Raw genomic sequence first — 20,051 nt, forward strand, 5'->3', positions numbered from 1 at the left:
CAGGCAAGTCAATAAAGAAGAATATTTATTTTCTAAGCATATTAAGTGAACAGCTCCAAACTGCGAAATGACTGACAGAAAAGCCAGTATTTGTATTGATAAATGAATATAAGCATTGGGCACTATGGTAAAAACCTCTTTTGGTTCCAAAATGAGTGAGTTAGCTTTGCTCTCTCAGAATACACACTTAAGTCCAATTTTGACAAGCGTAATATTATGTTAAGTTTTAGAACAGTTGGTTTTAAACCCAACCCAGTTCAAATCCCCGCCGTCTTCACCGGCATCGCTTCAGAGCGATTCCCTCCGCTCGCTACCGCCGGCCGCCGCCAGAGGGCGGCAGCGAACAGCGCAGACGCGGCGCGACCGAGCCGAGGGACCGGGAACGGCCGGGAGGGACCGGGGGGCGCCGGGAGGGACCGGAGGGCACAGGGAGGGACCGGAGGGCACCGGGAGGCGCGGCCCTCGGGCACGGCAGCGGGACTGAGGCATTGTGCCACCCCGGGGTAACAGCAGCTCCACCACGGAACCGCTGAGGAGAGGCTCTCAGGGACCTTCCAGCAGCTCCTGGGCGTAGAGGTGGGAAAGGCAGGAGGAGTGATGGGTAACTGAAGTTTATAATTCAGAAAGGCCGCTGTTGACACAGATTCCCCATGGATGAAACAAGCACTCACGGCTTGCACAGCCTGCTCAGCCCTAGCTGTGCATGTCCCAGCTCTGGGACAAGGAGTGAGCCCTTTCCACAGGCAGGGAAAGGGCAGCAGGGAACAAGATGTGGTATTTTGAAAAACTGCTCAGACAACAGGTTCAGGATTCTGAATACATTCTTGAACTTTTATTCTCTCGGTAGGTAAGCAGTGGATTAGAAAAACTCAGTAGCAAAACCAGACCAAAACGAAGTCTCACATCTTCAGAAACAAACATGCACATTTGCATGTCAGATTCGGTGCTGAACTGTAATTCACATCCTGACAATGGATATGCAAATGACCAAGGAGGAATTTGGCAGTGGGAGCAAACTGCTGCATGTGTCACCATGGCAAATGTGTAACAAACACGTTCAGGTGTTGGCAATGCCAAGCAAACACTGGGCCATGGAGAACAAATGCAGTGATAACACAGACTCTGAAACACTGTAAGCAGAAGAGAAAAATGGAACAGCTTAATGGAAGCTGTTTGGCACTTCCCAGCAGAGACTGCTTCAGCCACGTGCAATATTAATCTTTCTGTACCTGGATTAGATTTTGAAGGCTCTTTTTCCTCATGCATGTCCTGCTTTTGCTTCCGCTGAAGCTTAAAAATGCCACTGGTGAATTCTGGGGTGTTAGGGACATTTCATAAATTAGGCAAAACAGAAGCTGCTCTTTTCTAAGATTTGAAGCCAAAGTGCCAGCAAGGAGCAACTGCCAATTATAGAAACCCAACTGCAACTGGCTTTAGCCAAAGAAAAGAAGCTACAATTTCAAACGCAGTTCTGTGCTGTCACAGACCCCCATTTCCCCAAAACCATGCTATAATCAGTACTGTGGATCAGATCCCTTACTATAAAAACTGAAAAGTCCCATAAAACAGAAATCAAGGATTTCTTAAGAGGCAAAACTACATTTTCAGAGGTGATTCCCTGTATGTGCAACATCTGCTCTTGTCAAGGTATGCATCTTTTCTGGGTTCAAAATGTGCAAATTCCATAAATTATACATTTCCTCCAGTCAGATTCCCTTACTAGTGCTGAAACCAATTCACAGTATAAGCTGTCAAGATTCTTCATGCTGTGAATGAATATATTTATATTTATAAAAGGTAAAGTGCAATTTGTTGTTTTGCAGAGCCACGCACAGCCCTGTCCTGCAGCGTGTGAGCCCAGCAGGTTTTGGGATGGGAGGAACCCATCCCCATTAACAATGTCATCGTTCCATGGCAGATGCTTCTGTTCCTCATCGGGCTGCCTGGAATTTGCTGCGCGGTGAAGTCTGAGCAAAAGGTTCTTCCTCGAGCCCAGCCAGCGTCTGACCCTTGTGGGTTTCCCTTCCTGAACAGCGACAGCAGAGCTGTGGGTGTCACCTAAACGAGGAGCACAAGACTGCAAGGCAGGAGCCCAGCCCAGGCTCAGCGCTCCATGGCCCCGAGCTCAGCGCGCCCCGGCCCCGCTCTGCTGCAGCAGCTCCTGCTCGTCGTCCTCGGAGCCCGAGGGGCCCTGGCGCACCTCCTCGTACCACTTGTTGGTCAGGGTCTTCATCTGGATGCGCCCGTCGTGCAGGTCCTGGGGCAAAGCAAAGCACGGCCTTTCACCTGCCAGGGCACTGCAGGGCCAGGGCTGGGCACAGCCCTCGGGGATCATCTGCTCCTGCCCTCTGAGCACCACTGCTTCCCCACGGAAAATATTCATTATTGCTACAGATGACAGCTTTGGTGATGGCTGTTTTTACCTGTGTTCTCTAGACAGTCCTGCTCTGTGTGTTTCAACAATCCTAATGCTGTCTGGAGGGCCTGGCTTTGCCTCTGCTCCTCATGCTCCCAGGGACACTGGGAACCTTGTGGCCTGCCGTGGTGATTCACATGCTTATTTTTCCAGCCTTTGGCTGCAATCTGGATGGCAGCCTGTGCTTTTGGCTACCAACTACGAATCAGATGCTTACTTTGGTTTTTGATTCCTTTCTGGTTTTGCAATAAATTACTTTAGTTTTTGTAGGGAAAGTGCTGAAATGGTACTTTTGAAAAGTACAAAACAAGAGGAAAAACAGTACTTTTGGGCAGGCTAGGAAGATGGAATGTGCACTTACACAAAATTATTAACTCCACAGCTAAAATGCTTCCATGGGAAACTGGAAAAACAGTGAATTCTGTGACTAAGGAGCCTCAGATTTCTGAGGCATGAGAGTGAAAAAGGCACAGTATTTACACCTTGGGGCCACTCAGTGTTAATTACTGTCAGGCGTTGTTCTGCATGTACAGCCCCAGAGCCCTGTCTGTGGGAAGCGAGCAGTCTGGAAAGCACAGGGTGCAATGCTGGTGCCTGTTTCCAAGATACAAACTGCACTCTGCAGCAACAGCACAGCTCCAGAAGTCACAGGACCACTGACAGTAAGAGGCAGGAACTGTGTGTGACAGCTCTTTAAAAATGCTGCTCGAATGGCAGCAGCTTTTTCTAGCAGCCAGTGACTCCTGATGCCCTTCATGGTTCCCTGCACAATTAAAGGCAAGTTCAGCAAATCCCTACACCAAGTTTAACTGGGGGAGCTCTGAGATGCTCATTTAATCCAACTTACAGAGCAGCTGCTCATTACAGCTGCTCTCTCTATGCATGAGCAATACACAGATGTCCCACTGTCCCCACACACATTGTGTGGCTGCACGACGAGCCCTGTGTGGTACTGAGGACAACCACCAACTCGACCAGTTTCTCTTCTTCAAGAAAATAAGGAAGACTTACTTCTTGTGTGAGTCTTCTGGTGAAGAAAGGATTCAAATACTCCACATCAAGCCGCATAAACCCTTTGAGGTTCTGACGTTTTATGTACTGAGCTTCATATTCCTCCTCTGTGAGCTCTGACAAATGCTCAGATTCTATGGTGTTTCCCTAGAAAAATCACAAAGATGGAATAACTGAGAGAAGTGGCAGTCATCCCACCTCCTTGCTTCAGCCCCTGCTCTGTGGTGTCCCTTGTCACAACCAGTTGTCATGCTGGAACAATATGGAATTGATCCCCGTCCCAGCCTTGCAGGGCTTAGGACTGTGAGTCTGTTCAGCCACTGAATCCCCGAGCCACTTAGTTCCCTTTCCATGCTGAAAGGGAAAAGACCTCAAATGTTCCATGTTTTGTATTGTCACTATTGCTGAGAACAGGTTTCTACTGTGCAGGTTTTCTCTTGTGAGCTGGACAATGCTTTAATCCAGCAAGCACCACTGCTGTCATTGTCCCACTGAAAACGAGCCCTGTCAAACATGCCCTGTCCCTGCACTCTGCCTGCACTTCCTTGTGTGGACAGTGCAAGGTCACTCTAAAGACTACAACCAACCTCATGTGAGGCGAAAATGTTCTTAAGATCCTCCAGAACAATACCCTGCATATACTTTTCAATGATTTAGAGAAAAACAGGCAAAAAATGTTCTGTGATACTTTTTAGTCTCATCTTTTGCACAAGAGGTTCCAGAATGGCTTTTGGCTTTGTCAGATCTCTTGCTTTGCCAGAAATTGCTTTAAAATAAAGTCCAGTCAGAGGGGGGCTATTGTTATGACCTTCTCACAACCTTTGCATTTTTCAAAATAATTTCCATCTGCCTTTTATGATTAATTTCCATCTCACACTGTAGCAACTACTTTCTCTCTGTATATGACTCAATCCTCTATCATCTGCTTTATGCTTTTCCAGGGATTAGTTTAATTTATACAGCTCAACCTGTAATTGGATTGAATTAAGAGATTATTTCTCCTCCCCTTGTCCAAATACTACCATTTTGTATCAACACTAACCAAACTCTGTCTTTGGGATATATTAGAATTATATTGCTTGGCTTTGTCCTACTACCTTGGCTTTTTCTACTGCCTTCATCTTACTTTTTAGTAAAAAATCACGTACTAGTACTGAAAGATGTCTGAACTAGAAAAAACTCCCCACCCAAACCCCAGTGATGCTGTGAATGAAAGCCCAAACAAACCATCTTCTCTGTCTTGCTAAGATTGACGTCCTTCTTGCTCCTCTTGCGTGGTCTGGAGTCCTCGATGTCCACGAGCCTGATGAGGGGCATGGTTCCCCCTCCCAGCAGCAGGATGGTGAAGAGCACGATGATGATGGTCGTGGTGCCGATGAGCTGCCGCTTCTCGATGGGCTCCAGGCCCAGGTGCAGGCTGAGGGCATAGGGAATGGCACCACGTAATCCTCAGGGGAGAGAACAGGGCAGCAGGGGAGAGTCAACAGCAGCAGCAGCTGAGCACCCAGAGAGCCCAGCAGCGATTCCCCACCCTCCACAGGGCTTCACAATTCCCCACCCTCCAAAGGGCTCACAGGGCCTCACAATTCCCCACCCTCCACAGGGCCTCACAATTCCCCACCCTTCACAGGGCTTCACAATTCCCCACCCTCCACAGGGCTTCACAATTCCCCACCCTCCAAAGGGCCTCACAATCCTGTCCGTGCCCATGATCTACCACCTGGCTGCCACCCTAAACAAGTCTGAGCATTTCAGACACTCTTGGTCAAACTGTGAAGCTGCTGGGCCTAGAGACAAGCAGCCTCCACACAGAAAAGCTCTCGTGGGGCTCACCAGAGCAAAGTCCTCCAGCACAAAGGGGAAAGAGAACATTTCCTTGCACTTGGGTATCAGAATAGGGAAATGTTCAGCTGAGTTTTGCTCAACCAATGAGAAACTGGTTCCTCCTCGAGTGGGCCACAAATGAAAGAGATAAAACATTTTTTCTGGTTCTCAGTATTCTGAGCTTTAACTTACCACTAAACCACATGATAAACATCATTTTGGGAGTGATTTTATGATCACGGAAAAAGTTGAGTAGGTAGGAAAGCGGAAAAATATTCACTGCTCTACCAAAGAGAACCAGCACCTGAAAAACAGAAATAAAAGCAAAGACCATTTGATGTGTTACATCCACGAGGCCCCAGTTGCAGCTGGTTTTACAGGGCAAGGTGAATATGTTCTTTTTGCTCATAGGCAGGTGTACTGCTCCATGAACAGAAACTCCACAGCACAGGGCATTGTGGAATTTTGCTCCTGAAACATTTTGTCTGCTTAACTGAAACTAAACCAGACCTGTCACTGATGGAGACCAAGTTGCTTTACTTATAATAAATAAATGGAACCCAGGAGACATTCCAGGGAGACCAAGAAGTACTTTGGGTAAAAGTGCTCCTCAGTTCAGCTCCTTTAATCACTCCCGGGCTGCAGCAGCCAAGAGGCAATAAGGTATTTCTGTTGTCTCCCTGTAGCTCAGGAAGGCCAGGAGCCAAACAAATACACATCAGCCTGTTTCTCAACATGTCCCTGGGTAAGGCTATAAAACATACCCCACATTGAAGCAACACTTTTGAGAGCAGAGAAGAAAAAAAAGGGGACTATTGATTTAATGGCAAACAATTAACAAACACAGAGAAAACTTTAACTCAGAAAAAGGCAAGGTTTTCTCAGAGCTCCACTACAAACAGACCTTGATAAGGTAAATATCCTAGAATTAGTCAGCAGGATCCTTGAAGGGCTGTGCTGTTTTCCTTTATGAATCACCCCAAAATTACACAATTTGCATCACGCCTGAGAGAGCAATGCCACCCAGAAGGAAGTGTCACACCTTAGATAAATATTAGCTAGGGAAGCTGTGTGCAGGGCAGGCAGAGCAGTTCCCTTGCTGATACCCCTCTCTGGGAAGTGTAGATAACAATCCTTCCCTTGAAGCATGCACTGAATGGGCCAGTGTACACTGCTGTACACAGCTGGAAAGGGACCCACACTGCCCTCCCTGCAAAAGGAACACATTTCTCATGCTGATATTAAACCATTATAATGGCAACAGGTGGGGCCAAGTCCCATGTGAAACGAGATCCACAGAGTCACTGCACTAAGGCATGCTGAAATGGGTTTCAAAACAAAAGAATTAGGAAAAGAGAGAATTTTTTATAAAATCCTATAAATCATAACAATTATTCTATAATATTTTAACTGTAAGGTGTTTCCCCCTCCCCAATACCAAAAATGCATCTAAAAAGATATGGAAGGAAGTAAATACCTACTATGCACCAGATGACAAAGGACATTTCAAACTTGTGAGGAAAACTAAAAATTGACAGGCCAAGAAATGCAAAAACACACGTTTCTGAAAAAGAGAAATCACATTTAAATAAACAATTCCAGAAAACTTTTCTACTCCTGTTATTAATTACTACATACAGTACATAAAACAGGATTTCCTGACCAAACCCTGGAGAGCTGCTGCTGCTCACTAAGGAGTGGTTAAGTTCCCTCTGCAGCAAAGCCACTCCCTGCTCACACTGCATCCCCCTGCAAACAATACAGAATTCATTCATGGCAGCCCCCAGAAACCAGGGTCATGTTTGTAATGCAGGAACATGTCAGTTCTTCAAAGGTTTGGTTTGCAAAAGGAACTGGAAAGGCTCTAGGACTGAGCTGCTTGTACCACTACTTCCAAAAACCTTCATATGTAAAGTTGTTGTTTTTGCAAGTAGCTTTTTATATTAAAAACATAAAAAATATCACTCAACCCCCACCTCCTAGAACTAAAAACAGACTAGAGAAATAAGAGTCAGTGATCTCTATTTGGCCATCAATCTTATGGCAAATCTTAGCAGGAGCCTGCAGGATGGGAGAGAGATTTACTGCATGTCTTATCCAGTGTGGCAGGAAAGGTGACTTTTGAGTGCCTTCCAGTCCCCACTCTCGGGAATTCTTCTCTTAAAGACAAGGACCATGGACACACAAATGCCTGGATGCAAATCCACAGCTCTGCTGCTCCCAACAGAACCACAGTTCCATGCAAGTGAAATTTTAAAGGACTAATACTAGATTTAATAGCAGGCAGCACCTACCACACATGAAAGCCACAGTTCTGAGTGTCTGCTGCATCAGGATCTGTGTCACTGGGGACAGGTTGTGGTGAGTGTAATGAGACATCACGATGCCAGAGAACAGGATTGCCATGATACCTGTGGGCAAGAACGGGGCAGTCAGCACAAGGATTTACTGCTGAGACCCTCCAGAGTAATCTTCTCACAAGGCAAAAGCTGCTTCTACAGCAATACAAATATTTTAACATATCAAACAGAGTGGTCAGAACTCATTTTGCTACTCACCTGAGAGGGAGATCCCTTCTGCAAGTCCATAAGGAAGGTAAGCAAAGATAATCATCATCCCAAATTCTAGGGAAGGTGTCTTCCTTAAATCAATGTGCTTTAGTACGTACACACAGAAATGTTATGGAAAAAGTAAATTAAAAAATAAATCAAAGAAATATTTTGATGTGTTCATTCCGTTACAAAACAATGATTACACTTAATGTACTTTTCTACTGAATAACCAATAAAATCTACATATTCAACTCAAGTATGGAAAGATGAGTAATTTCTTATGAGAGGAATGTGCCTTATGGAAGCTACTGCTGGTAGAAGTCTGTCAGAAGACAGAGCTAGACACAAAGATCTCTTACTGATGTGCCTCTACAATACTGATAACAACAGGTTATTGAGGCACTAGTAACTCTAAAGGGCAAACAAGCTGCTTTTCTCTTTGACTTAGTATAATTTAGATATGATCAAAGAAGTGTTGAACATCTGTCTCCCTCTCTTGTTGTGATGTATGGAATAATTTCAAAGTTTTTGAATTAGGCTGATGAACCAAAAGGGGAAATAAGTGTGTATTTAATCAAATATTCTCTTCCTGTTGTTACAAACCAAGTGTTTGGCAGTGTGTCCCAGCTGATCCAAGTACAGCTGCACAGCCCAGTCTCACACAGTGAAGTCAGAGCTAGCATTAAACCAGCCCAAGAAGTAACAAAGGTGTCTGGGCTACAGCAAACAGCCTTCCTGATCTCAGCACAGCAGCTCCTGGGTTGTTTAGCAACCAATTCATGGAAGTGGAAGAGGCAAAATATAACCCAGGGTAAATGCAAACAGAACAGTGTCCACATTCAGCTGCCTGCACATGATCCATAGGGACAAACGAGCTGGGCTGACTCAAGGCCCCCGGGAAAAGCAGCTTTTTTTTCTTTTTAATTAACTGTTTTATGTATGTAAAGAAGAAGCCATATGCTTGTTAAAATGGATTGGTATTGAAATGGAATTAATATATTTTGAATTTACAAAACAATTACCATATCTTATAACACTCCAATGCACATAAGCTATTATACAACATTTCAGACCTTAATTATGTTCATAAAAATTTGATGCCACTTTTAATACACCCCCATGCACACTAACATAAAACCAAAATAATGTCTAATAACAAATATCCTCTAAGAAATGCTGGAGAAGATGGAGAGAAAAATACTACTAGGATGTTGCAGTTCACCAATGTATACATATATATCACCAAAATTAAAAAAGGATATTAATGCAGAAATAAGACCAGTAAGTGTGCCAAGTGCTGCAGAACCAAAGAACATCTTGAGAAAGTATCCCAGTGCCTGTAGAAAGGTTTGCCATCCACTTACATCTGACATATTTTCCCTTGTCAAACCTTCTGCTGTGCTAGATACAATTAAAAGAGAAATAAAAAGAAATGGTTATACATTCTAAGCCTGGATCCAAAAATATCAAACATCTTTTGAGCATAACAACAAAAAAGACTCCCATTTCTTTGTTGCTACCACTCTTAAAAGGTTTTACTGTGATATATATAACAAGAGGAATGTCAAAAGACGTTAAATCAAGCCTCAGTGTAATCCCCAAAGGGAAACCTAATTCTGCTAAAAATCCAGCATTGCTCCTCTGAAGAATCCCAGAATGGCGTAAATAGGCTATGGTGATGCCCAGCATTTGAAAACAATGTTCAAACTTTGAGAAGGAAAAGAAAACACATTTTACAGTGCTAAAAACTCATGTGATCCTCTGAGAAGAACAAATGAACAGGAAGAACTCTCATCAAATATTTAGGTGTGGATGAGAGACAAGAAGGTCACTGAAGGAAAACAAAGCAGCTCTTAACAGGAAAGGGAAGAAACCTCTTTGAATTTCAGGAATATATTTAATGAAAATTCTGTGCAAAGAACACACAGATTCTAGCTAGTGTTTCTTTTGGCTGCTTTTAGCCTTCAGTACTGAAAGCACCACAACTGTAATAAAAGCAATTAATCCATTAGAAAATTACTCTGACTTCACTACCTGCTTGGTACAGCTGCTCCTTCTATACATTCACAGTCACATCTATTGGCTTCAGCAATAAGATGGAGATATATCTCTCCACTCTCTTTCAGCCCCAAAGAATGATCACAGGCAGAAGATAAGGATACTGGAGGTTCCTCTTTCCTGTAGCCCCAACATGAACACCACCCCACTGCATGGCCTGTACTGCTCCCCAGGCACAGTGGCACTCTGGGCACAAGCCAATGGCACAGACAGAGCAGCAGGGAAGGTGAACATTGCTGTGCCTGGCAGGTGACATGTGGGGTCCTGCTGCCAGGACCCTCCATGGAGAGAGAGCTGATCATGAATGGAATTAGAAAGAATCCATTATCTAGGGTCAATGAGACAAGGCTCTGAGGTGGGGGTAATGAGGCAGCCATTTACTGTCCCCTGCCCGTGCAGCTCACGTTCTGGATTGCTTTTGACACAGAAGCACCATCCGAGATTCAGCCTTACACCTGAAATACACAATGTGTTCCAAAGGAAGGTGGCAGGATAACTGTAGACCAAAAAACAAACAGAAAATGATGTAGTGACTGTTTCCATAAACACAGGTGGCTCCAAGGCACTTACTTGGTCAGGACAATTGAGACTGCATCATTGAGAATACTTTCTCCAAAAACCAACATGTTAAGCACAGGATCCACATTAAGGGCATTGAAAATGGCAATAGTAGCCACGGGGTCAACTGCAGATATTAAAGAGCCGAATGCAAAACTGGGAGAACACAAAAGAGGAAACTAGATGAAAGAAAACCACGCACCTAGTAACTCACATGAACAACAGTACCAAAGGTATTTGTGTTACAGTTTCTACACAGTGATAACAAAGTACTTTCTTTCCTGTCATAAGAACTTGGCCACTTGCCAAGTTCTTGAAAAATTTACATTATTGATTCTGAAAAACTTACCCTGTCTTTTAAGAGAGGATGTGGACAAGGAAGTTATACCCTTATCACATATATTAATAATACCAGCTAATCTAGGTTTACAAATCTTAAAGTTTGGTTAAAATACCCAGTATCTATCTCAAGAAATCACTGAGCACAGAACAGAATACACTGGAATGCAAAAGGATGGAATATAATACAATAGTATTTGGAAATAAGGGTAATAAAGAGGGTATAGAAGTGTTCCATCTATTTCTTAGTTTCACATACAATGCTGAATCTCAGCAGTCTATACACTGACCAAAAGAGGTGGCCAACTGCAGTGCACTTCCTACCTAGAGCTATCCTGAAGAAAGCTTTATTTCATAGACTACACCATTTCCCCAAGAGCTTACCTGTCTGTCATGTTGAGTTTATAAATTACATCAGCCTGAAAGAATGGTAGAAAATAATCACAATTAACTGTGGTGTTCTTCTGTTCTTAAAAACCAAACTATTCATCAAATCCTGAATTCATTATGAAGAAAAATTCACAGTAGTGATGTTGTCCAGTTTAACACTGCCCTCCCACTGTAATCTACTGCTACAATTCTGGTCACCCAAGATCAGGGAACTAGAGCAGAGTCAGGTGAGAAGGGCAACCATGACATTCAGAGGAGGAGAAATCTGAGTGGCAAAGAGGAAAGGACACAATGCTTGGCCTTCCAGAATGAAGTCTGAGAGAAAAGATAAATATCTGTGCCTATGTGTAACCAATGGGAAATACCAAACCACAGAAGCAAAAAAAAAATAAAAATTGTGGAGTGCGAGATGGCTCTAGAGAACACAGGCTTTGGAACAGGAAGACTGTGGAAGTTAGAGAAAGTAAAACTCAAGTCTTAATTGCTTTTCCCATGACACATGCTGTGTCAGAGAGCAGCTCAGGCTGGAAGGGACCCCTGAGGTCCCCGACCCCACCCCTCCAGCTCCACAGAGCCCTTGGAGCCAGGATCGTGTCCAGAGAGCTTTGAGTCCTGCAGGGAGGGAGACTCCACGGCCTCTCCAGCAATATCCATGCAAGGGGGGTGTGCCACTGCCTTTGTGAGAGCAGAGAACTGCCCTTTGTGACCAGCAATTCACCTGCACTCTACTTGTCTGCTCTTGAAAAAGGGACTTTCAACCAACAGCCAGATAAAATGGAGTGCTTTAAAGCACTTACCCGGCCCAGGAAATAGATTCCTCCACCTACAATGAAAGCTGATATTGCAGTGCCAAATACTGAGAACAGAATGATGGAACCAATGTTCTGAAAAAAATTACCCTGGAACACAGTAACAAAATAAGTAAATTAGTAAAAATGGCCTGAGGGAAATCTCATGTTTGGGTTTCCATTTAATTAGATTCTAACTCACAACTGGGTTTCCCATTACAAAGGCTCAGTTTGGTTCCAGGTGCCCCAGGACACACATCCACACCACCTGCCTGGAGAGACTGCTGCTCTCCTGAGGACAACAGCAACTCCCCTGACTCCCAGGACTGACTCCCTGTCAGCACCATAACAAGAACCCAATCCTCAGGCAAATATTCACCAGCACTTGGACATATTTCCCACCTGGCAAAAGTGTAAGTTAATCCCTCTGCTGGAGACAGGGCATGTGAAAAAGGCTTGTACACTTCCCAGCTGCTGGTCCATTGCTTGTGATTTTGTATGACAAGGTCTCCAGTGCTGGTCAGCAGCTCCTGGTACCTCCATGGCCACTGCTCCCTCCTCTCCTGCAGCACCAGGGCTGCCCAAGGGAGCAGCAAAGCCCCTCGGCCAGGAGGGCAGCTGTGAGAAATGCCCATGGAAACACGGGCCCCCAGCAAGGGTCCCAACCTCACACACATTTCCCTCTTCTTTAGCAATGGAGTGACCCCACCCTTCCCACTTCTCCTCCTTCACAGCAGCCCTTGTACAGCTCTGGTGAGGTAAGAACCTCTCCAGCCAAGGAAAACCTCATCTGTGCAGTGCCCCACACCTTGCCAGCACTCAGTTATCAGCAACAAGCTACACTCCCTGCACTCTGGGTTGAAGAGGTTTAAATTTTGCACTCTCAATTCCCTAATGATTAATATAATGGAATTTAATGCAATTATCCTAAGCTTCATGGAGATAACTAAAAGCAGAATCTGTTCCAAACAAAACCTCAGCATCCAAAATGAGTGTCTGGCAGGGACTGACCTTGTGCAGTGAATATCCAGATTCAAATATAATAGGTGGAAGCAAAAGCAGAAAAAACATATTTGGACGAAACATTTCTTCTTCCTGCAAAAAAAAAAATCATTATAATTTCAGAGATATCATCATTATTGAAATAACATCAAATCTTCCAAAAGAAAAGCTATTAAAAATAGTGATGGAAAATGAAAGATCTTTCTCCCTTCTTATCATGAAGTACAAGACTGAAGAACAGTACACTATTCCAGGGCTGCTGCTTCTATTTCTTTTTCAACCCAGTGATAGAAAGCTAGGAGTTACTTCTTTTAAATTACTGTCTCCAAAAAAGCTGCATAGAAAATAGGTTATTTATGGTAAAGGAAAAATCCTCCTGTTTCCACAAAGAGCATTCCCTCTTTATCTGAGAGTTTGGACATTTGTAAGGACTGCCAAGGAACAGTGACCTCTTGGCCACTGTTTGAACAGAACAGGTTAACTGGGACCAAGCAGTTTCACTGGAAAACTCATCACCTGACAAGAAAATCACATCATCAGCCCCTGCAGGTGACCAGGCTCAGGTGACACACCACCTGAGGGGCCTGAGGCTGGATTCTTCTCAGCAGATGTCATTTCTGCCTGAATTGAATGGTACTGTTCTGATGGCTCCTCTTTGCCCTCACAGTGATATAAATGGAACCCACCATGAGGTAAGATGCTATTTTCTGTGTCCTCAGTCTTTGTCACTTATCTCATCCCCTGGCTAACACTGCTCACGCTGCACCCCCAGCCTGGCACCCTGGTTTTTCTGCTGGCAGAGGAGGCACAAAAGGCAAATGAATCCCAGCTGAGGGCCAGTCTCTTTTCCCACCTGCTTCCTCCCCTGGTCCCCCCAGAGCTGTCACCTCCACGAGCACCAATTGACTTGTTTAAACCGGGGTGAACAGCTGATGGACTGCTCTGTTCTGTTCTAACACCAGCTTTCACAACAGAGGTACTCAGCTCTTTAAAGTCTCATTCCTGCCTGTACCAGTGATAATCATCTTAAAGGATTTGGGGGGCTTAGCAAAGCAAACTCATCCTCTGGGCTGAAAGGCCGCGGGTGTGCACGCACAGCCCCGAGCCCAAGGCTGACCCTGCCTGCTCCTGCCAGCACAGCACCTGCACCCCACAAAAGCCTGAAACAGAGCTGGACAGGGAACTGACAACAATGGAGAGGAAGGACTGTGTCTGTGCTGCATGGAAGCAGAGGAAAATAAAACATGAGGACTCTGACTATCAGCTGTGCTGGCCAAGAACAACCAGCAAGCACAAGGTCTTAGTGCTGAACCTGAATGAACGCTCACTAAGGCGTGATCAGCAGAAATTACACAGCAAAGTTTTCAGGGCAGGGAGATGATCCAAGATTTGCTTTGCACAGGGATATAGCCCGCAGTTAAATATTTCATTTTTTATCTTATCAGATAAACAAAAGGTATTTAGTAAATTTAGAACCATTTATAACCATGTAATAAAGTCCATAATTATTGATCTAACATTACAACAGCCTATGTTAAAACCTAAGCTTTATTACAGTGAAAATAACTCAAATAAAAAAATAATAACGTGGTATCTGCGGCCTCTCACCTTGGCTGACTACACAAACAAGCACAGCTCCCCAGTGCCTCCCAAGATGAGACCAACACTTCCCAGAAAACCCCCATGTAATTCATCAGCTGTGATCAGTATTTGCTGTGTTTAGAGAACAAGTGCTTTAATCAGAGCATGAAGCTTTCTTTTTCTCTCTTACATGCATGATCTTACTCAGATTATTTTATTTAATCTATAAGAAACTAATTTAAAATGCTGATGCTGTGGCCATTTAACTGATTTTCAATTTTAAGTCAAATCCAGTTGACACAAATCATGAATGGAAAAGCACTAACTACTGCAGCCCCCACTGCTTCCAATGACTTCATACGTAAAAATGAAATATTTCAACACAACTGCTGAGCTATGTAATTGTTTAAACAAGTGTACACCAAACCAGTGTAGTTAGTTGATAAAAAAAAGTCTAATATGTAGTTCAAAAGCTACATCAGATTGAAAATCCATGCATTTTAATGTATTTCAACTAAGGAGAAAAAGATCTTCCTTTAGGGCAAAAACTGCCAAGAAATATAAAATTGCAAGCTAGGATTAAAATTCACTACTCAGACCAAGATGTTCAGCTGGCTGATATAAATTCTGTTTAGAACTGGCAATTCAAATCACTGTGACTTCAATCAGTTCACTGATCTAATAAATTGTTCGGTGCTGTGAAACAAAATCATAGTTTAAATGCTGCAAGATTTTAAATTAAAGCAGGAATGGTGAAGAGTTCATTGCTCTGACAATGTGGATAAACAGTAGGAGAATCCCTGCTTCACTGGAGACTTCAGCTCTTGGAGAAACTTCTGCCAGGACTTGCCCTCTAAAACACAAAGTATTACAAAGCCTTTTTTGTGAGATTTAGGGATTTTTCTACATTTAAAAATTGTTACAACTATTGGTAACAATAAATACCTTCCAGTTGGCCAGCTTTTGAGCCTCTATGATTTTTATAAAAGCTCCCATAAGGATACCTAGGAGAGAATAAGAAAACATTCTGAAATAGCAATAAAATGTGTCACTGTTTATCAGCTCTCCAAGTTTTAGAAGTGAAAACAACGCAAAACACAGTGCAAGTTAGTTTCACTCCTAAACCAGAAAAACACTGAGTGGTTTTGGGTTTAATCCCCGAATCCCCAGTTCCCAATACGTTACATAACTGCAGAGTTTCCCTGCACAACAGATTGTCTCTTGGGATAGCCCAGCTCCAAGCAGACCTACTGAGAGTGTGATGCTCACTGGTTCAGAAAGATAACAGGCTTAACTACTCAAAACCACTTCTCATCTAAGCTGCACTCAAATGAAATTTCACCTTTCTTGCTGAAGAATCAGGAAGTTATGAGTTAGGCTTCTGTGCTTCATGTCACTTCAATATTATTTGCAGTTAAAGTAGATTAAATGAAATCAGTCTTCTCCACAGAAGTGAATTTTGTTTGAATGAAATCATAGCCCTTTCTGGCAATGAAGAAGGCAACAAACTCTGATCAGGGTGGGGATCCTGTCAGAACTATTTTCCAAATGAATTACACACTGTTTAAGTCATGTAGAAATAATGTGAATACAGAAGATAGAATTTTATCAAGGCTGCTGCAGACTCAGTGGTTAAAGGTTATAGCACTCTTTCCTCCCATACATCCTCAAACATAAAACTGTAACAAGATTTCTTCTGGAAGTCATGAAGATAACTCATGAACTGTCATCAATTATTTTCAAGTAGTTCTAGGGAACTTGGCTTCAGCCAGATTTCAGATCTGTGCTTCTGCATAGTTGTGTTTTATAATTTACAGAATGGAGACTTCATAGTCAAGCACTGGGACAGAAGCCAAATACTCCAAATGAAAGGTACAGAGTGTCTGAGAAGCTTGAAGTATGCCTTCCTGTAATTCATGTTAAGTGTGCTTTTCTGTAACTCATGAGACCTTCTCTCATGCTGTAGCTAACAAGAGAGTCTCACAAACAGAATCACATGGATTACTGCTGATGGATGTGTCACACACACAAAGCCATGAGGCCTAAGCCTTCCTTTATACAGAAATCTGGGAAGGCATCCGTCCCAGAGGGTAGAAATAATTGTTCCATGAAATGGTTTCTGTGGAAAGGAAGAGGAAAACATAAATGAAGCAACATCAAAGGTCTGCTGTTACTTGAAGGATAGAATGCAGATACAGCCACTCACATGCCACATGCATTTACAAACTACTCTTTCTTTATTACTAAATGAATGAATGAATGCAGGTTTAGATCAGCTGTTTCTATTAAATCAGGCAGGTCAGTTTTGTCAAGGGGCTAATTAGAAGGGTTAGTAACAGTTAATCTATACCTCATTTTTTGAAAATTTTATAGGCATTTTCTTATTGGAACCAACCTTTATTTTTCCTGAGAACATGTTAAAACTCAGTAACAAATCAAAGAGAAAAAACATTTCTGGAAACTATTTTTACCAACAAAATTCCAGCAACTTATAAGGATGAGGATAAAAATCCAGCCTCAGAGAACGCACTCCCACCCTGTCCACCAGGAGAGACACACCCTCTAGAAAACATAAACCAGAAGCTTCTGAGCAGCCTAGACAATGGGTGGAAAAACACTTGTGAAAATCATATCTCTCTTCTCTGCTGTCACTTTTATTAGCCTTCAATAACTTCCTGAGAGGATTGCTAAATTCACAAGTCAAAACAGGACACACCTCACTTCTGGCACTGCTGGCAAAACTGGATACTTGAAACTCAAGCTGTGCTCTTGCAGCTGTGCAGAGCATTAGCAGGACAAGAGGGTCACTGAGCTGGCAGCTGCAGGGATCACACAGGTGCTGTACTCCCACCAGGGCTGAGAGTACATTGAGAAAATAATGAATATTAGAGAATAATACATTAGAGAAAATAATTAATATTTTGCCCGATTTGCTCCTCAATTATACATTTAAAAATCAGGAGCAGCAGCATAAAAATAAATTCAATTACCCTGACATAAAACTGTGGGCTCAGAAATACTCCAAATTTATTCGAAATGAAGTACACACCTGATCTCCATGAGGAGAGGTTTGAGGATGCAAACAGGAAGATGCCAAAGTACTTAGGCAGTGACATCCCTACAGATGTCATTTTCCTGGGCCAGTGTCTGTGTGTATGCTCATTTCTTTATTTCTTCAATCAATTTAACTCTGAGAATTACTTGTTTTCTTCACTGCGTTCAGTGTGCTGTACCTTTCTAGTGATGGCTATCACACAACAGAGCATTATCTCTGTCATAGGTAAAGTAAGTTATGTTAAATTAGGATATAGTTCAATTATATTCTATTAATTATGTTATATTAATTGTATTCTGTTAAGAGTGGGGGGTTATTAGAAGGTTCTAGAAGGGCCCAGGGTTTGGTGGAAGGGCGGCCTGGCGGGGCAAGGCGAGGTCGAAGCGGGATTGGATGGAAGATCTGACCAATCACTCGAAGCCCTGCAGAAACGATTGGTCCAGAATGAACGGCGCTAAGGACCAATGAGAAGCCTCGAAATGGACCAATCACCATGCGGATCCAAAACGGACCAATCCTGGACTCGAAGGGGGCTATAAATGGGGGCAGTTCGGTGGGCTCAGGGTTCTTCTTTTTGGATCCTTGTTATCTGGGGAGCGCTCAGTGCGCTTGGGGTTAGTGCACTGTTCTGGTTTTGGCTCGCTGTGTGGGTGCCTGGGCGTATCCTTGGTACTCCGTTCCTTGCAGCTGTTTTAATAAATGAGAACCTCTTTCTCCAGAGAAAGTTTGGGCTCGTTCATATTCATAACATCTCTAGTGCACACTACTGACAGTTCCTCCCTGGATTAACGCAAATCCAACATAAAAATGTCACGGTTACTCACCTAAGGAAACAACAGCCACGCTCTCTGGTAAAAAATGAAGCCGGTATTCTATCAGTAAATGCACCAATATGATGCAAATAGCTGTGAAGGGAAAAGAATGGATATTGAGGAGTGTTGGAAAAGAGTAAAATATACTTTAAAGTATTATTTTTAAAATACACAAGCAAACTTCTAATGATTTAGTAGACCTCACTTTGGCAATAAACGAAGAAGCACCAGTGTAAGCAGTGGCTTCCACCACCACAAATGTTCTAAATCCCTGTGCCTGTGTAAAATCCCACTTCTCAGAGAGAACCAGAGGGGAAATAATAACTATGATTTTGAGTTGGCCTATGTCCTTAGACACAGACTACAGTTAACAGAGACCAGACTTTCAGTTAGTTCATCATTCACCTATAACAAGAAGACTAAAAAAAATCGTCATGCCACTAGACTGTTCCTCTTGCTGTGCCTGGACTCCAGTCTGAACTGGAAGGATGGGCTTGGGAGGTGTAGGTGCCACCAACTTGGTAGTAGCGGCCAGCAAAGTGTGGAGGGTGGCATTGATGACTTCGTGGGTGGCATTTGCAGACCTGTCAGGACAATACAATGTGTGATTATACCGGATGGGAGCAGCACGACAAAGCCCACCGCAGATACGCACGGACCCACCGCCAGATCCCACGGAGCTCGTGCCGGTGACCGGCTCCTCACGGTGCGTTTCACAAGCAGTCAGATCAGACACACACGGCAAGCTCCCGTTCCCGGAGCGGGCTGATGCTGACTGCCTCACGCACCGCAGCGCCCACCCCGCCGTGCACCGAGCCTGGCACCGAGGCTACGGCCGGCGCACCCGGCTGGGCACGACAACAGCGGCAACAGCAACAACAACAACAACAACAACAACAACAACAACCCCGCTGCCGGTCCCGGTGCCTCCGCCACTGCGCCGCCCGCACGGCACGTCACGGCACGGCACCGCGAGCCGCTGCGGAGGGGACGGGTACCCCCGGCAGGCACGGCACTGCACAGCCCAGCCCGCCCGTGCCCCGCAGCGCGACCGATCCCGGCCAGCATGCCGCGGAATGGAACGGCGCGGCACGGCCGCGCGGCACGGCACGACCGTGGCCCGCAGCCCCGGGCCGCCCCCGCCGCCCCGCACTCACTCCGCCATCTTGCCGGGCTCACGCTCCCACGGCGCCCCGCGCGCCGCCGCTTCCGGCGCTCGGGCGGGCACGTCCGGCCGCGCGCGGCGGCGGCGGCGGAACGGCCGCGGGCGCGGCGGCGGGCGCGCGCCACCGTTCCCGCGCCGCGCGCGCCGGGGCGGCGGTGCCTGGGGCGCCCCCTGCCGGCGAGGGCAGCGGCTACAGCGCCGCCATCGCTCCCTGTCCCCAGAGCCGCCATCGCTCCCTGTCCCCAGAGCCGCCATTGTGTCCTGTCCCTCAGAGCTGCCATCGCTCCCTGTCCCCAGAGCCACCAGTGCTCCCCATCCCCAGAGCCGCCATTGTGTCCTGTCCCTCAGAGCTGCCATCGCTCCCTGTCCCCAGAGCCACCAGTGCTCCCCATCCCCAGAGCCGCCATTGTGTCCTGTCCCTCAGAGCTGCCATCACTCCCTGTCCCCAGAGCCACCATCCATCCCTGTCCCCAGAGCCGCCATTGTGTCCTGTCCCTCAG

The 20,051-nt window shown here is 44.9% G+C and overlaps 1 protein-coding gene across 2 annotated transcripts; it reads right to left on the reverse strand.

Moving 5' to 3' along the window:
* Positions 1–803: 803 nt before the first annotated feature.
* Positions 804–19,604, reverse strand: SLC9A8 (solute carrier family 9 member A8). Of its 2 annotated transcripts, none has more exons than XM_054516647.1 (16): positions 19,544–19,604; positions 18,792–18,970; positions 18,399–18,479; positions 15,465–15,523; positions 12,948–13,031; positions 11,946–12,047; positions 11,143–11,177; positions 10,432–10,575; positions 9,066–9,204; positions 7,810–7,915; positions 7,546–7,662; positions 6,733–6,815; positions 5,444–5,555; positions 4,655–4,875; positions 3,428–3,574; positions 804–2,058 (listed from the first exon to the last, which is right to left on the reverse strand). In XM_054516647.1, exons 1-16 carry the CDS (start codon positions 19,549–19,551, stop codon positions 1,789–1,791), a joined length of 1,887 nt encoding a protein of 628 aa, XP_054372622.1. In that variant the 5' UTR covers positions 19,552–19,604; the 3' UTR covers positions 804–1,788. The 2 variants fall into 2 exon arrangements, with proteins under 2 accessions (XP_054372622.1, XP_036251452.1); XM_036395559.1 differs by having other exon boundaries at positions 1,949–2,257.
* Positions 19,605–20,051: the final 447 nt, after the last annotated feature.

Source organism: Molothrus ater, chromosome 17, assembly GCF_012460135.2.
Source record: "Molothrus ater isolate BHLD 08-10-18 breed brown headed cowbird chromosome 17, BPBGC_Mater_1.1, whole genome shotgun sequence".
NCBI classification, from domain to species: domain Eukaryota; kingdom Metazoa; phylum Chordata; class Aves; order Passeriformes; family Icteridae; genus Molothrus; species Molothrus ater.